General features: G+C 36.1%; 2 protein-coding genes across 4 annotated transcripts in view; one reads left to right on the forward strand and one right to left on the reverse strand.

The window, feature by feature from the left end:
- The window catches only part of LOC145595299 (uncharacterized), a 63,434-nt gene that overhangs the window by 10,416 nt on the left and 34,549 nt on the right, over positions 1–18,469 (reverse strand). The window lies entirely within an intron of this gene.
- LOC145595297 (uncharacterized) lies at positions 4,872–12,694 on the forward strand. Of its 3 annotated transcripts, XM_081651683.1 has the most exons (15): positions 4,872–5,105; positions 6,084–7,496; positions 7,627–7,699; positions 7,781–8,124; positions 8,230–8,331; positions 8,427–8,500; positions 9,157–9,350; positions 9,441–9,689; positions 9,783–10,052; positions 10,161–10,333; positions 10,403–10,719; positions 11,170–11,218; positions 11,316–11,566; positions 11,696–11,785; positions 12,042–12,694. In XM_081651683.1, exons 2-15 carry the CDS (start codon positions 6,357–6,359, stop codon positions 12,274–12,276), a joined length of 3,561 nt encoding a protein of 1,186 aa, XP_081507809.1. In that variant the 5' UTR covers positions 4,872–5,105; positions 6,084–6,356; the 3' UTR covers positions 12,277–12,694. The 3 variants fall into 3 exon arrangements, with proteins under 3 accessions (XP_081507809.1, XP_081507807.1, XP_081507808.1); XM_081651681.1 differs by having other exon boundaries at positions 10,161–10,719; XM_081651682.1 differs by having other exon boundaries at positions 10,161–10,719; positions 11,702–11,785.

An 18,469-nucleotide genomic window follows, 5' to 3' on the forward strand; every position in this document is an offset into this window, starting at 1 on the left:
TGTCCAAATTATCTTATTAGGCGTTATATTCAATTACATATTCCCCACAAGGAATAATTTTTTAAAAAAAATTCTTAAAGAATAATTCAATTTTGGTTTGACGATGATAATTTCAGCTTAGAAAAGTCTTTTAAAAAATTATCGATTACATGTCTATAACGGTAACAACCTGGGACAACGCCCGGGCTACTCACTATTTAATTATTAAAAAAATACATTCAATAATGTCGATTTCAAATTTCAAATCCTTAAAAAAAATATCCCAATTACACGATTACAAAAGTAGCAACCTAAGGCAACACCCAGGCTACTCATTAGTTTTATATGATGTAATGTGGGTTGCTTGGGTGATGTGGCGTAACGATTAAGGTTAATTAAGTGATAATGTGGCATAATGAGATGTTGGGTAGGTGATGTAGCGTCATGTAGTATTTGTGCAGTGACGTGGAGTAATTTAAAAGGATCTACGTGGCACATGAACATTTTTATAAACGCATCCATGACTATTTTTACAACTATTAGCTAGGTTTTACAACTATTTTTTAAGTTAATAAGTGTGCGGGTCTAAGTACGGGTCTGAATAGGGTATGAGTTTCACGGGTTCGCAAGTAGGGTTTGGGTCTGAATACACTGAACCCGGACCCTTACCTTGTTGGAGTTTTTACAATTCTAGTAATGCAAATCTAAGATTTACCAAGTGAGTGTGCAAAGAGTTAATGATGGAGTGGTGTAGCAAGCAAGTTAGTGAGCTGCGCGAGACCGAGCTAGCAATGGAGCTAGAGCTCGGATGCTTGCAATGGCCTTCAGCAGATGCGAGGGAGAGCTCGACTATGTGCGAGCTATAGCTCGCTGTTGGTAGAGCCTTGCTAGAGCTCCGAGCGATAGTTCTCCTGCGAGTGAGCTATAGCTCGCTACAGCTCCGAGCGATAGCTCTCCAGCGAGGGAGCTATAGCTCGCAGCTCAAAATGCCCACGACAAGGCTATGATTTGTCCTAGTAGATTAGGGATGATATGTGTTCTATCTTATGATAGTGTTTTTATTGTTATTTTTCCAAATCATGGACAATGTTTTGTTAAGCACGGGGTATGTGATAAGCATGTAATTGTCCCTTTTTAGATTAAAAGGGATTTAGAACTATTATTCTTAATTCTTGTGATCTTAACTAGCTTAGTTCACGAACTTGAAATGTATTTAATTGGCTAGAGGTGTAGCAATTATTTTTCTTGTTGATGGTCTAGATGAGACCGGGTTGATTTTCGTGCTTATTAGCAGAATAAAAAAAGCTTGACTTAACAAAGCTAGAATGGCCGTGCAAGTTTGAAGTGTAAGTGCCCCACATGAGATAAGGATGGGAATTAACATTCCATATGTCTTTAAAATCTATTAATATTCTGTGAATATTAGTATTGTGGGGGTTGCAGATATGTTTCAGTTGTTTATATGTGTAGCAAGTAGTTCACCTAAGAATTTGGTTGATATTCCCTATTTTTGTTACCCGAGTCATGATTATTTTCATGTGGTATATGTGATGTGGGGGTTTCCAATAACGAAGAATTGACTTCTATATATGTTTCACGTAAAGCATGAAGGCTTGTGGGACTGTGGGTGATATGTATGCTGAATATCTGCTACGTTTATTGACAGGGTAAAGTCGTATCCCCAAATCAAAAGAATTACCTAAGTCCTCTAACTAATGCAGATAGGGAAGTAGGGTCGAATCCACAGGGAAACAAGTCTTTCTATTCCTAATTAATTATTATAATCTAAATTATCAGGGTAACCAAGAGTTGTTGTTTAAGGGACTATACTACGAAGAATATGAGTAGGGAGAAATAAAAGTAGGAGGAAAAACAGTGAATTAAAGACCTAGAGCATAGGTTCACCAATAAATAATATTCCAGGGTAAAACATAATAATCAATCATCAATGTATCAATTAATCAGATCATAAAGGGCTTTCGCTACGTATTACAATCACAGAGTTAATTTACCGGTATTAAATCTCATCTCAACCATTTATAAATTAAACTGCCTATTGAAACTAAGCCTAAATATTAATTCTCATCTCTCGAATCTCGAATCAATATTGCTAAACTCATACAATTAAACCAGCGCTAATCTAGTTGCAGAGCATTAAATCAATCAATAGGAAATTAATTAACAACATTAACAATCAATAATAATAAATCATCCCTTCATATTATTTATGGATCTCCAAGAACCCTAGAAATAAACTACTCGTGCATAATTAAAACTAAACTAATCAAAACAATTAAAGAAAGCATGATTAAAAGCAAGAATTAAGAGTAGAGAATAATAGTATTAAATTAATAAGAAAACAAAATAATAAATCTTGAAGTGAACAAAGAAAAGTCGGAAAGAAAACATAACAAAACTAAAACTAAACTACATAAAAGTTAAACTAAGAAAAGGAATTAACAAACTTAAATCTAAACTAATAAAACTTGTCTAACTTCTACGTACTACTATTGCCTCCTTTTATAAGGAGTCAACTTCTAACCCCTAATCCCACTAAAACTCAAATTACCACTCCTCTAAATAAGGTAAACCGAGTAAGTCGACAAACAAAACCCAAACAACCGGCCCAATTTGACTTGCGGCATACTAACACTGATACGAGATCGGGCCAGGTCGGTCTTCAGTTTTCACGACTAGCAGCTTTAGGAGATTGGGTCTTTCCCTTGAATTGGGCTTCTTAAGGTTCAGGTCCAAAATACTTCTACTCACTACTTGATCCATGCTAGTTGATTGGACTTTCGTAGCTTACTCACTTAATTGAGTCCTTAATCACCCAACCAAATTCCTTTAACTTGGTCCTGCGCTTCAAAAATACGGTCATAAATAACGTTCAAACTCCAATATCTTCGTAGTGGTTTAATAAGCTCGGGAATTGTCATAAATCTGCAAATTCCTACAAAATAATACCAACGCTACAAAAACACTAGAAAACGTATATTAGTAATAAAAATAGCTCCGTAGAGCTCAAATTAGCACAAATATGACCATGGGACGGGGAATAAATATATATATATATATATATATATATATATATATATATATATATATATATATATATATATATATATATATATATATATATATATATATATATATATATATATATATAATAGACTTATCATTTATCATGTACGAGCTTCATATGTTAAATCCTGTGAAATGTCTCAAGTACATGTTTTCCTATGACATGACATGTTAGTTTTGCTCATTCATAGAATTTGTTCTTGCTTCCTAAGCTTTATTCTGCCAGTAAAGTTGATGAGTTCATCATCTAAGGTGTATTGGATTAATGCTTGAACTAGTTGTGTATCATCTTGGGTTGACTCTCTTGATCGAAAGGTGTATGCAGAGGTTTGTTATGTGGTATGTATTCAAGTAGTGGTGGATGAAAAATCCTGAACCATATGGATAAACCTTGATTAACTAGTTGTGGAAAGAAGCATGTTAATGCGAGTGTGCGCTCCTTTGAGTCTGATATGTTTGAGAAGAGTATATCTTGCCTTGCTATTAGAAATTCATCTGTTGTATGTATCTTTCAAGGTGAGTTGAAAGGTGGTTGATTGGAAATGAGCTGAAGGTAAGATATTATGACATCAGGATTTATTCTGTAAGTTTGGTGCTGACCCACTTTTATGACTCACCTGGTTTGTTCTAAGTTTGTCTGTTTTGCAGTATGGTTGCTTAAGCTTCCTAGCATGATTAATTGTAAATCAAGGGTGTGTATTTAAAACGCATGCACATGTGACAACTTAGAAGATGGGGTATTTTTTGCTCATGATGGAGTTTTTACAATTCTAGTAATGCAAATCAGAGATTTACCAAGTGAGTGTGCAAGGAGTTAATGAAGGAGTGGTGTAGCAAGTAAGTTAGTGAGCTGCGCGAGATTGAGCTAGCAATGGAGCTAGAGCTCGGATGCTTGCAATGGCCTTCAGCAGATGTGAGCGAGAGCTCGCCTATGTGCGAGCTATAGCTCGCTGTTGGCAGATCCTTGCTAGAGCTCTAAGCGATAATTCTCCTGCGAGTGAGCTATAGCTCGCTGCAGCTCCGAGTGATAGGTCTCCAGCGAGGGAACTGTAGCTCGCAGCTCAAAATGCCCACGACAAGGCTGAGCGATAGCTCGCCAGCCCAGCCGAGTATTGGGCCTTGCGAGTAGCTTGCCTGAGGTTTGTGATTATTTCTTTTTCCTTATTACACCTATAAATACAACTCCTTGGCCATTATTTATTCATACGTTAATTTCATTATTGAAATACCCAAATCACATAAACACAAACCTACCCTGTGAAATCTGAACAGTTCTTGAGTAATTCCACGCTTCGGGTTCGGGTACACGAATTACGAAGGAGAGTTGTGTTAAACTTGGGGGCATGCGTCATCAGGAAACCTGTACCGGTGGTGACGTACTTCGCTTCTAAGGCAGTGGATTATGTTCCATGGCGCGACTGTGAGTTTGAGATCTTCAATCAAGTATTTTTCCCTTTCATCTTCTCTATTTTGTCATTGGAATCGACATGTATTTTACCAACATACCCTACCCGATATTATCTATATATATCCACACCCTACTCGTACCCATAATGTCTAGATAGGATCCTGAACCATTAACATCCCAGTTCACGATAAATAAATAAACAACTTAAAATATCTTATTATCCAAACACTATTTATAAAATATTATCACAAACTTTTACAAGACAAAAGAAATTTTACCCTTTTTTTTAAAAGTTCTTTAATGTCTGAAAATCACTTTATTTCTCTCTCTTAAAATTCCTACTTTTCTTCCTTCTTGTTGGTACCCACTGCATTAAAGCGAGTGACACAACCAACAGAATAAAAAAAAAAAAAAGAAAAAGAAATTAGAAAAGTGATTGCATAACAAAAAAGTGAGAAAGGAAGAGCAAGAACACTGTACCATTTCTTGCTGACTCCCTGAGTCAACTCGTTCTTCCACCTCTCTCAACTCACTCACTTCACTCACTCCCTTCTTTCAAACCCTCAATTTTCTACACCCCATTTTTCTGCAAAATCATAGATTAATGTTGAACAAACACTAGCTTAATAATTATGTAAGTTTCTCTCTTTTCCAACAACCCTAAATGACTTGGGTTTGATTGTTTTGAGCTGATTTTGTTTTATTTATTATTTAATTTTTTTTTACTGTTTTTTGTTAGTTTTCCTAGATTTTATGTGATGGGGTTTTGTATTTGATGTAATAATTGAAGAAATTTGTGTGTTTTTTGGGTAATTATTGAGGGTTTTTGAGTTGACATGATTGCAATTAAATGTGTTACTTTATATGATTTTAAATTACTATTATGGGTGTTTAATTAGTTGATTTATTGTGTCTGAACTAGCTTGTAATTGATATTTTCACTTGATGTTTTGTAAAGCATGCAATGATATCCTTGTTGATGTTGAGATTATAGCTTACTTACTTCAGTAGTCGAGCTGTGTTCCGAGGTATGTTTTAGCTTTTTTGCTTGTTAAGTGTTATACTGTGTAGATTTCGAGTTTGGTAAACTCGAGTTTAGTGAGATCTGGGTTATTTTGTGAGACATATACTTATTGAATACCACTCTTGAATGCCCTTTAAGTTTCTGTGTTCTTTGAGTTGTATTAACGCGTCTGGTTGCACTATTTAGGCTTCCATTATCTACTATATATAATTTCATACAAAGATGTTGTCAATGCATGTTAAGAATCTTTTCATAACCAATGGAGTCGAATATGCACAATTATTCTGCTTTTAGATTGTAAAAAACTATATGTAAGTGGTCAATTCACTTTCAGCTCTTTTATTTATTAGGACTAAGCTGTGATCACTGTGTAGTGAATCAAGAGTCAATTGCCAAAAGCACCTCTCTTGGTGTAAGGCTGTCTAAAGTTGACCCACCCTTACCCGAGATCCTCATTGGAGGCGTTGGAATGACATTGATGTTGTATATTTTCACTCTTTTCAGTACATTTTAGAATATAAGCTCTTCAAGCTCGTTGTGGCTGTATCTTCTGCTGGTAAAGTTGACATTATGTGTCCTGCATTGCAGATAATTAGTAAGGGATTGTTGCAATTAATCTAAACTTTGGGTGACTATGAGCTAGATGATTCTTGGGGAAGATATGTGAACCACAGAAACATGGAATGGAGCTAAGAGGATTTTGTCTGGATTTATACTATATTAGTTGATAGCCACGAGGGATGATAGAAAAAGCAGTGGTCAGAATTCAGACAGAAAATATTACTGCTGAAAACGATATGCTGTCATCATAGCTTTTGACTTGGTGGGGGGTTGAAACATACAATAAAAACTACGATCAGCATGTCATATCCTGGATCACAACAGCAATTTGGACTCAGTGACTTGCAACTGCTACAGCAGCAGCTTATGCTTGCAAGATTACAAGAACTTCAGAAGCAGCAGCAACTTGGACAGTTGGGTGATGGAAAGCCATCAAGTTCTTTGAATATGCCTCTGTATGCTAAACATACTGCAGGTGGTCAAATCCCTAGTGGAGCAGCTTTTAATGCATCAAATATGGTTGCCTCCAGTAATCTGAACTGGATGCATCACAATGGGTCTTCATCCATGCAAGGAATAAACCGAGGTTCTGCATATTCCCTTGGTGAAGGATTAATGATGAGTTCTGCTTTGCTACAGCCTGATAGTTCTTATTACGGAACACCTATATCCAGTGGGCAAGGCAATTTGGGACATTACTCTTCTCTACAAGGAGTACCTTATAGCTCTGTCTATACGTTGTCTGTTAATTCAAACGACAAGCTCGTCTCACCGTCGTCAGCATTTACTAATCCATTCGTGGGTGATAAGCCTTCTGCTCCTCCAGGTCCAGGTCATTCCATAGATGGGTCTTTTATGCTAAGGCAAGGGGTGCAGGAAAAAGGTTTAGCTGGTCAAACGTCTGCTCAAATGATAAGTAGTGGAATGTCTTTGAAAAATTTCCCGCCGGTGAAGGCAAATGCCTCACCGAAAGCATACGACAGAGCAGACGGACAACTTAATAATTCTAGATTCCTGCATGAACAAACCAAACAAAATAATGATTCTCTAGGTACAGCTACATTGGATCCTCTAGAAGAGAAGATCTTGTTTGATACAGAAGACGACGGTTGGGACACTTCTTTCAGCAAGCTTGCTGCCATAGATTCTACAGACCTTATGGATACTTCGAGTCATAAAAACTACATGGATTCATATTCTTCTATTCATAGTGGAAGCTGGAGTGCTCTTATGCAGTCTGCTGTTGCCGAGGCTTCTAGCAGTGACACTGGTATCCAAGAAGAGTTGAGTGGTTTAAGTTTCCAGAATTCTGATTCATGCATTAGGAAACAACCTACAAATCTCACGTCAAATGATCAGCAGCATGGTAGATGGATAGATAGTGAATTGAAGAGCTCTTCAAATAATCTGAGAGCTCCCCTGTCATCTGTTGATTCAGCGGTAAGCTCTGTATTCCCTGTTTTTGATGAGGCTAGGTCATACTTGATTTTTTTTTTTTTCCTTTTTGGTCCTCATGAATATGTAATAAACAACGATCTGAGCATCTTTTTTGGTTGTCGACTGTCAACAGCTTATAGACAGGTCTGTTCCAGCAGAACACCCTGTAAATTATTGGACTGTCATGAACGACAAGAATTCTAAAGGTAATGCACAGCCATTTATCATCTTCTAGTGCTAAAATCACTGGCCTGCTGATGTAACAAAGACTTTCTGCAAGAATGCAGATCTTTCTCAGGGGAGTAGGACTTCTGCTCTTTCAATGTCAGGAATGATGAGGAATGATTTTCATAGTCATAGTTACGTGCCTGTCAACAATGATACTGATCAGAAAGACTACATAAACATGGGACTTGACCACCAGTCAAGTAGTAACCCCATGGCTGTTAATGCACTTTATAAAAAAGCAGCTGAGATATATGGAAATCAGAACCATTACAGAAGAGAAAATTCAAGTGACAGCTACAATTCAAAAGTTTCTCAAGCTTACGTAGCTCAAGCAGATCTTGGATGCTTAAATGCAGAAGATTCTGAATCTTCTGCAAGGAGCAGCCACAAGTCTCAAAACCAGGTTGGATGGCATTCTTTATTGAGGGGAACTTCTTGTTCGTGTACAGGTGAAGTTTGTAATTAATGATGAACTGTAAGATTTACCAGCCCTAAATGCTATGTGTAGGTCATATGTGTATCCTCACCTGGAGCTAACAGTCAGCAAGAGTGTTTCAGCCCCTTAAAGTCCAATGATGTTTTTCGCACAGATACTGATGATACAATGAAGGTAATCCATTACCTGATCTTAGATGAGAGCACTTATCCCTTAAGTGCATGTTATGGCTAATTTATATTCCTTATGGGCATTGAACATCATTTCAGGGGAAGCCAAATTTGTCAGGTGATGCATTTTCAAAAGGCAGTCCAGCATCTGACATATCTGCTTCATTTGACAGGTCAGTTATTGATACTACCCTCTAAATTACATGGCAACTACTGTTATTGAAGTTTGGTTGAAGCTGAATTTGTCCAGTGTTTTTATTAACTATCCTATTAGAGCTGTTCTATATAATGCATTTGCAGTTCATTTTCCCCACTGCATTTACTGATCCTTATTGTCTAAGTGTAGCTAATCTATGCAAATGGTTATGCTTTAACTTTTTGTTGTTCTTTTATGTGCAAAGCCTTGTCTATTCCTATATCTAAAGTAAAACTGCTTACATCATCTTTGCATATGGTTTTTCCTGCCAAAATTGCTTATGACATCATTTTTTTTTCTTTCCTATTTTTTTACTTTCCAAATTCAAAGATTGGGTAAATAGTTCTTTAAAAAATGAATAAAAGCGTGAATATCAATTAACCAAAAACACATTAATGACTTTTTTCTTTCCCAAAAACCCTCTTTTAAGCGAGTTGTGTAATTTGTTGCAAAATCAATTAGTTAATAATATTTTTATCTTAAAAATTTGAATTTTTTATTCTAAATTGTACAATGTACAGGTACTTATTTAGCTAACATTTATTTTGGTGTTGGTTTTTTTTGTGAAGACTTGTCTATTTCACCTAGCACATATTTTTTTGAGCATATTATAACTGGCTAAAATGTGTACAGTCAAAATACATCTGAGCCAAAAATTTCAGTTTCTCATGGGGCTGCCAATCCAGAAAGATTTTCTTTTCAAAGCTCTGTACCAGGGGATTCAAGGCTTGCTAGTTTGGGAAATGATAAAAAAGGTCAAACTTGGTGGACACCGTCTTCTTTGGGGAATTCTTTCTCTCCTTTGCAAGGAGCTTCTCCATCACAAGGTGCAGTGGCAAGTCTCACATTTTTTAAATACTGTAATTAGATCCTCAAACTTAAAAGTAAGAGAAACTCACTTGGAGGTTTAATTTCAGGTCATCTTCATGTGGACAGCCAGCTTGACGGTAAACACATATTTAAAGTGTCTGACACATCTGAATCTATTCGAAGCAAATTTCCTGGGATGAATCAACAAATATCCTCATCTGGTTTTTCCACTACTCAAGATGGTTATCCATTAAACGCAAGAGCTTTGCCAGTCACACAGTTACAAGGTATGTACTGTCCAGGCGAGAAGCCACTTAATGTATGGAGGGATGTGCCAAGTCAGAAGAACATGATAGGTAATGCTTGCGGGGTTTCTTGTACTGTACATTCTTCCCCCACCCTATTTATAGCTAGTTATGTAACCAATTTTGCTTTTCGTAATCTACCAGAGCTTTCATCATTGGCTGGTCTACCTTCTAGGATGGGCAAAGACAGTCATGATGAGCAAAATACATCAAATTTTCAGACTGTTGATTTCCATAAAGGTCATGAATCTTCAGACAAATACCTCATCATCTCTGCTGATGCATCAGCTTCTGCTGGGAGTTTTATAAATCAGCAGGGCTATGATAATAGTGGATTTGCTCAGAAGATTCCCTCTGAGACAACCTTAAGAGCACTTTCCACCTATGGCCAATCCCAGCTATTACATAATGCAGGTAACTTCAACCAGCAAGAATACATTGGTGATAATTATTTGAATAAGGTGGACTATAATTTATCTGTTATATATAACCTAAACAAGCAGTGGATTCCTGAATTTTCAGGGCTGCAATCACTGCATGAAATACATGAACTGGCCAAAAATACTGCTGGCAGTCGATTTGATTCATGTTCATCTGGCAACAACTTCATTCCTTCTTTGTCATCAGGGCTAAACAGAAGCATGAAGGAGATATCTTCAGGATCTTCAGCTTTGCAATTTATAAATCCTGATAAGGTGCCAGTCTTTGCCCAGGGTTACTCTAATGGCAACATTATCCTGTCTGATAGAATTAATCATATGCAGAATGAATACATGAAAAATAGGCAGATATTATCTCAGTGTGCCGCTCAAACTGCCAATAAGGCATCTGAGAATGTGCAGTTAAGTGGTACTATCACAGACCTTAACAGAATTCCAGCCAGCAGAAAACTTGGTATTCTGCCAAGTCAGGCTAACCAGATGGTCACATGTGAACAATCACTGCCATCATCTGTGCATCATTTGGATGCTACTATAAACCTGGGTGTTAGTAGAATAAAGAAGCGTAAAACTGCAATGTATGAATGCCTTCCCTGGCACAAGGAGGTGATGAAAACTTGTCAGGTGCTTCCAGACATCAGGTGATTGTCCTCATCTAACACTTAGTACTCTGTCCTTACAAGTCGTATTTCCTTTTAGATTATTGAAATGACAGTGGCTAGCTTGAAAAGTTAAAAAGGGGAATAGAACTTTCAATGGGGACAGGTTTGTAACTATACATTCATTAGTTGCAACTAAACTTCATAATGTGGTTGGCTGGGAATCTATAGTTGTGGGCACATTCAGACACACACTTTCTGCCGATGGATACGCTAACCATGTGGTACAGTTCTAGTTGATAATATTTAAAAAGTAGTTCTGACATGTCTGCCTAGTGTAGGGAAGTGACAATTTGGAGTTTTGAGCAATCTTGAATAGTGCATCTCATTTTACTATTTCTTACGATTGAAATTTAAAGGAGCAATAGAAGAACAGGTATTGTATCAATCTCATTTTTCTGTCTCTAATACATCAGTTGTTCTGTTTCACAGTAACGCTGATCAAGAGTGGGCAGAGGTTACAAATCGACTGATGGAGAAGGTTTGTCCTTATAAAACTTTGTATCTCCAAAACTGACCATTTATCTTGACATCATTTTTCTAATTTAGCAATGCATTCAATGTGTTATCTTATTTAGGAGTGTGTGGATGAAAATGAAAGATATGACAAAATGCGACCAGCTTTACGCGCCAAGAGAAGACTCATTTCAACTACAAAGCTCATCCAGCTGCTTTTCCGACCCCCACCATCAACTGTCCTTTCAGTAGATGCTAGTATGGAATATGAGATAGTGACATACTCTACTACCAAGTTAGCTTTATCTGATGCTTGCAGTTTGGCCAATAGAACAGGGACTGATTGTAACATGTCTCAAGAATTTGGTAACATGTAAGTTTCAGTATCTATGCTATCTCAAGGATGGTTGAGTTAATATATCCTTTTATTCTTAGTTTTTTTTAGCTCTTCTCTGAACTATAGTATCTTCAAACTTCATAAACTATTAAGCATTGTTGCCAGGAACAGAAATGGTAGGATGGCTGATTGCCTTTCTGACAAAGCTACTGAGCTTTTTAAGCGAACCAAAGAGTTGGAAACCCATATGGAGAGGTAAGAAAAGTTCTTCTGTTTTTGCTGTGGTGGACCAAATTCTTTGTGTATCAGTACTAGCCTACTAGGAGTTTTGGTAGGCATTCATTATTCATGATATAACCAGATTTGGTTACAATACAGTTTTGTCCTGTCTAAGTTTTTTTTCCCAAAAAAAAAAAAAAATCTGTTTGTGGAGTGAAAATTAATTCAGCAATGTGGTTCTTTAGTGACTTGTGATTTCAAAATTTCTGATTTGCTATTTTAATTGTCACAGATTGATCAAGGGTATCTCAGTTGTGGATATCCTGGTAAAGTGCCAGGAGCTGGAGAAGTTTTGCCACATTAACCATTATGCAAGATACCATAGTCGTGTACCAGACCCAGCGGCAGCTAATTCAGAATCTTCCCCAACTGGTGTGGCATCTGTCAAACCATTCCTTCAGAGATATGTTAGTGCAGTTCCCTTACCCCTGAAATTACCAGAAGGGGTACAATGTCTTCCACTTTAATACAAGTTTTTACTCGCTCATTCGCCCTCAGTATATAATTTCTATCCTATCAAGCCTTCTCATAATCATGGGTGACATGCATTGCAATGTCCTTGACTCCTTGCACTTACAAAGCAATCTAGGAGACCAACTCAAGAAAAATGCATGGACCCATGAGTCACTTCATAGAAACAAGGAATGTGCTGCCCTTTTGGAGGCCGGTCGTCAATTTTTGACAGTATATATGTCTTATGTATATCTTTTTAATTAGTAGAAACTAGGAAGAACTCAGAAGTAACCTCGTCTTTTGTTACAAGTACGGATGTTATAAACTCAGCTCTGTCTAGAACTTCCAAAGGTAACTTAAAACTATGTAAAGTTATTTATGTATCAGTACTTTCATAATCAGATTAACCGTTGCACTCTGCTCAATTTTCTATTTTTCATCTGATGCAAAATGACCTATTTCCCGCTTATTTCATCTAACATCGTTTTGTTTTAAAGGTACAGGAAGCGAAATATGGTACCGAAACCTACCTTTTAAAAAAAATTGTCCATGCTTAATTTTGGCGGGGACAGTATTTGAAAATCAGTTAGAACCTTCTCATCTTGGAGCCCCCTTTCCCTCTTTAATTTTATTGAAAAGTACATGCAACAAAATATGAGTTAAGCAAAGATCCTGTGCCCTTTTGTAGTGATAAAAGGGTGGGGATGTCATAATAAAAAGGACAAATAACAGTTATAATGTTGGGAAGTGGGCTATTTTTGTAGTTGTGTGTAATAATAAAGCATAAAAACACTTGACTTAGATCCTGTTTTTATTGTACTTGCTGTCTCTTTCTAATCTTATATTTTGTCTCTTGCTAATTTTTATTGCTTTGATTGTTGTATCATCTCACGTGAGAATCATTGTACTATGAAAGTAAGTGAGTAAGTGTATCAAAATCTTAACTGAAAATGATGTAATAATAATGACAGACAAAAAGGTCTCTTTTATTATTATACCTGGTTTTTATGATTGGTAAAAGGAGCTTTCTAGCTGATGACAGCATATTTTCATTCTCCTTGACAATCAAAGAAAATATGTATCGTTTGTTCCTTTTGTTGTTGATTTGTCTTAACCTGTGGCAGATTTTATTTATTTATTTTTTTTTTTTTGGATTGGAAAAAAAATATCAAAATCCTTGGATTAGATTAGTGTCAAAAATTAGATTTCTCAACAATTCTAAAAAGAATTGGCCATTAATGGCCAAAACACAAAATTAGTAGCAAATACTAAAATAAAGTCATAAACAAATTGTCATATACATCATTAGATGTAAGGGTCAAGGCTAGCCATTCACAAGCAAGAAATTCTTGTTTAATTTCATAACAGATGATTTGTAAAAACAACAATAGCATGAAATGATAGGCGGATGAAATTACAAATTTCAAAGCAAGATCTAAGGAAAGAGAAGCAAGGGAGATGCATGAGAGAGAAGCCAAGAAATCATAAGATTTCTTACTAAAGAGTTTCTCTCTCTATGTGGCGGGGATCAATGGCACCCGCACTAATGCCTGTAACTTTGTTGCTGTTTGGACTATGTAGGCATCATTTGAAGCACGTCTATTTAAGCGTGTGGTGAATATGCTTGGCACTCAAAGGAAGTGGGAATTGACATATACGATTAGGGACACGCGATTGAGGACAAAGCAATGTAAGGAGCCGCCAACAAGTTTTAAGGAACTTGTAAACCGTTCACGGATTATTTAAGGCAACCACGATAAAGGGACAACGATATGCAACAACGATTGACCCGTAAAGGTTGCAACCCATTCATAGTCCATGAGATTACTAACTCCATATGATTCGGAACCACGAAAGGAGGATCGGGGATGATGGTACGAAGTGAGTCATGGAGTAATATTCGCTCGTATTGATCTCTACTCAATTCTTATTGTGAAAAGTGATTCTTGCGATCTCAAAGACATACAAACAATATTTGATTTGCTCTAAACTAACATTAGGCTTAATTGGTTGAATATTAATGCAACATGTAATTTATATATAGTGATCACTTTAATTGAACAACAAAATTAAAAAGGAACCTGAATCTGCCGTCCAAATTATCTTATTAGGCGTGATTTTTAATTACATAAACAATTTTTAAACATGCAATATGGTGATCAACAATAAACAATAGAATAAACAATAATATTGGAAGCAATTTAACCATAATAACGTTAGTCAAATCAATGCATAAATAATAACCCTAATCATGATACTAGCAATATAAAATAATAATAAGAGTAATTAAGTGAATTAATTACTCAAGTTTCGCTTTTTAAAATTGCGACATCATGAATAAATTATTAGTGACTTCAAAAAAAAAAAAATATAAATTGAATTGAAATTAAATAAAATAAAAGTAGAGTTGATTTGGGGCCAAACCCTCAGTCGGTTCTACCTTTTACGCTTTGGTTTAAGTATAGAACTTCGGGTCAAGTATGAACTCCTGGGAGTGCTTAGGGGAAGTATTGTGGAATAATAGGGTGACTAGTGTTTAGGCAAAAGCAAGAGAGAGAGAAGGAAGAGAATTATTGTTGGTGCCCCTGAAGCCGAGGAAATCAGCCTCGTATTTATAGAGAAAATATGTAGGGTGAACCACAGAACCCTAGAAAATTGCCGTGTCACGGTACAATATGCCGTGATGCCGTACAGAGTGCCGTGACACGTCACGTACAATATGCCGTGCCGTGGTGAATTCCTATTTTACGTGTTTTTAAAACTATGATTAATTTTGATCTGTAATTCGGAATAAGGCATATCGTTGGAAATATTATCAAGTGTACTTTCCAACCCAATTAGAATCAGGTCAAAATACTTTGTATATTTTAAGATATGGCCGTTTTAGTGAAAAGATTGTTGGTTTTGGGCTGAGTTTGGTGTTTTGCTCATATATTCTTCATTTTAAACCGGAATTGGGTTTATGATATACTGTTGAAAAGCTTATTTCAAGGCCTATACAACCAAATAATAAATGGATCAAAATTATGGGGCAATGAAATCAGTTAAGCTCGATATTGTGATGTAGAAACGAAAATTGGAAGATAAGTTATGGTTTAGGAAATTGGGCTAAGAATTGGGTTCGTTTATGAAATGTATGGGATAGAATATGGATTTAAGCACTCCAAATATTAAATACTTGACGCGGTGGTATTTTTATACGTATTTTTATTTTGAATAAGTATTTTGTAAAGAATTTAAATAATTCGGAATGAATTATTTATGGTAATTTATTTAAAAATTTTGAAAATACTTTATTTTATAATTTAAAAATATATTGTGGGGCATGTGATTTTTATTAAAGGAAATATTTTATAAAAGGAAATTTTTAAAAGTCAAAAACAAGTTTGAATAGGAAAGGGATTAGTAAAGATAGAAAAGGAATTAAAGAGTAGGAATGTTTCTAGAGAAAAAAGGGGCATAAATATTCAATACATGGGCAAATTAAACTTTGCCCAGAGTGGAGAATACCCAAGGTAAGTTTCTCTCTCCCTTCTCTATTATTTTTCTCTTTCTTTCTTTCTTTTTCCCCTTCCCCTTTTACTCGGCACCACCATGCCCACCGGCAGGCCGCCACACCACCAGTACGCGTCGGTGGCAGCAACTTGCTTTACCGATTTAATAAAGCTGAAATTTTGGTTAGTAAGCCATAATTGAGTTTCTTGAAGGGATTTTTGATTACCCATTAATTGGGGTTAAAGTAAGGAGTTTTAAATTAATTTCCAGCTTGTTTTAATTAATTTATGAGTGATTTCATGAGTGAAAATATTGCTGGAAATTTGTGTGGAGTAGAAATAAATGCCTCCTTATGATTTTGAATTGTAGGAGATTACCAAGTGAGTGATTTCGCATAGTTGTGGCAATTCTAAGATCATATTCAAGGTAAATTCGCGTACTTGGCATATATTTGATGATTTAGGAACATGCTAGGCTTTGATTAATTAATTCCAAGTAGTGTCATGCTAGCTTTTGATTGGAATTTGTTATTTGGTTGATATTGGTGATTAAATTATGAAGCATGGATTATATGTGATGGATTGATGATTGGAAATAATTAATTTGGCATGTTGGGTATGAACCACACTTTTATTATTGGCATGATAGAGAGCACGCATGTTTAATTAAACTACATGTTTAATTTGGTTTAGAATATTGAAAAGGTATTGTATCATGAATTTTTATTGATGCCATAAGCACGAGTTTGGAGCTTTTTAAGTGTCATTGAACACGAGGAATAAATTATATTTAGGTGCCTTAGTGCACTTAAGGTGTACTGTTTTCAACATCGAGGGGTAGGATTTGTGGCGCATTATGCGTTTAAGGTGTCTTTGACACCGAGGTAGATTTAAAAAGGGTTCAACATTAAATATTATGTGGTCACTAATTATTCAAGAATTAAATTGGTATGTTTGATTACTTGAATAATTATAATGATTGATTGTGTTATGGTTTGAGAGTCATCACCAAGTCTAAAAATATGTAAAACAACGTATAGTGAAAGAGGTTACGCACCAAAACTCTTGGAATGTATATTCCTTGAGTATGAACACATGGGGGGAGTTATGGGGTTTTATATTTAACTATAACTTCTACTGGGAGTACAGGATGCTGTATATTCCTTTTATTATGTGCAAGAATTTCGCCACTTACGAGTAGTTCTTTTATACTGGCACGGTTAACTCCCGTGTTAGTACCCCTTTATTGAGGCAGGTTAGGGGGGAAACCCGTTCGAGGCGTAATCAAGCTAAATGAATAAATTAGTTATTTATTTAGAGAGTCATGTTGTATGTTTGCATTGTAAACAGGTGCAACAAGGTAAGTTGTGTGATGATAGGATAAAAGCATGTTAGTATGATTTATTTACGCTTATGTACTCAGCTTTGCTGATTGTGTGTTTGTGTGTTTGTTTGGAATTATCTTTACTTTGGCCTTATGATGACCCATTTTTAATGGAGAGTAGTGGAGACAAGTAGAGAGAAGCTTTTTCAGGTGATGAAGCATATTCATGATGGGCATGAGTGAAGAGCGAATCATGCTTAGAATCCATAAGTTTGTGATGTGGTTATTTCTGTAATTATTTTATTATTATGTTTGTGGGACTAACGCAAAAGTTTTTAAGTTGGTTTGATTTTTAACAAGGGCCTACAATGGTTCCAAGTTGTAGGTTGACTTTGGTTTGACTTTACTTTAGTTTGGTTGACTTTTTAAGTTGACTTGTTTTGCATGTTTTTAAAATTAGTCTTCCGCTGTGTGTCTTTGATAATTGTCTTAGCCATTTTCACGGTGGCGGTAATGTCTTAGATTTTCCTTTTTTGTGTTTTAAAAAGAGCAAAACAAGTATTTCAAAGGAAAGGAATTTCTAGGGTGTTACAAAGGTTGTTCATAATAGGGTTTGGTTTTAGGAGACATTTTTAGGTGTCTACAGACCCTCTTGTGGGCCGACGTTCATAAAATACAGAAATTACCAAAATACCCTCATTTAGACCCTAGAACAAGAATATTTCATAATCATGCATAGCACACATCCTAAGAAACCCTTACATGACCCAATAGTGCCTAATATGACCCAAATTGGTCAAAAACTCTAATTCGAACCCTAATCAATTAATTAGAGGGGCGTTCTTAGGAATACCCCCCAAGACATTTGAATTTCTTTGTATTGCATGACTCGGTTTGACCAGATGAGCAGGATCCCTAAAAAATCATATATCGAAATTCTTTTGTAGAATTAATTGCCGTTGTAATAAGTCAAACAAAAAGCCATGGTATTATCGCACTTAAGGTCTGTTACGCCCACCTTGTCAGCCGTTGAATAATCCGCAATCCAACGCGTGAAGATTAAGGTGACACCATGGAAGTTAAACAACTCATTGATCAAGGAGATCAGTAACTGTGACCAGATAATATCTCAAAAACCTAATCGAACAATTCAACACAACTCTACAAGACACCCTTAAATAATTGACAAAATCTATGAAGAACAACCAAACATGGCCCTCTAACCGGTCGCAACAAAAATCAAGGAGGCCAAGCATCCCAAAACTATCAGAGGGAACATCACCATGATGTTCCCCGTAGAAGTGGAGGCAAAGCCTTAGGGCATAGACCTTCGCTGCAACTAGGTTCAGTTCACAGTCGATCCGAAAAATTGTCGTCGATCCCCTCACA

Source organism: Chenopodium album, chromosome 19, assembly GCF_948465745.1.
Source record: "Chenopodium album chromosome 19, dcCheAlbu1.1, whole genome shotgun sequence".
In the NCBI taxonomy this organism is placed as follows: Eukaryota; Viridiplantae; Streptophyta; class Magnoliopsida; order Caryophyllales; family Amaranthaceae; genus Chenopodium; species Chenopodium album.

Excerpts from the sequence above, each read along its gene's own strand:
- LOC145595297 (XM_081651681.1), top strand. The coding sequence starts at position 6,357 with ATGTCATATCCTGGATCACAACAGCAATTTGGACTCAGTGACTTGCAA. Across the intron at positions 11,567-11,695 it reads TCTCAAGAATTTGGTAACAT|GAACAGAAATGGTAGGATGG; the intron begins GTAAGTTTCAGT and ends CATTGTTGCCAG. Across the intron at positions 11,786-12,041 it reads TTGGAAACCCATATGGAGAG|ATTGATCAAGGGTATCTCAG; the intron begins GTAAGAAAAGTT and ends TAATTGTCACAG.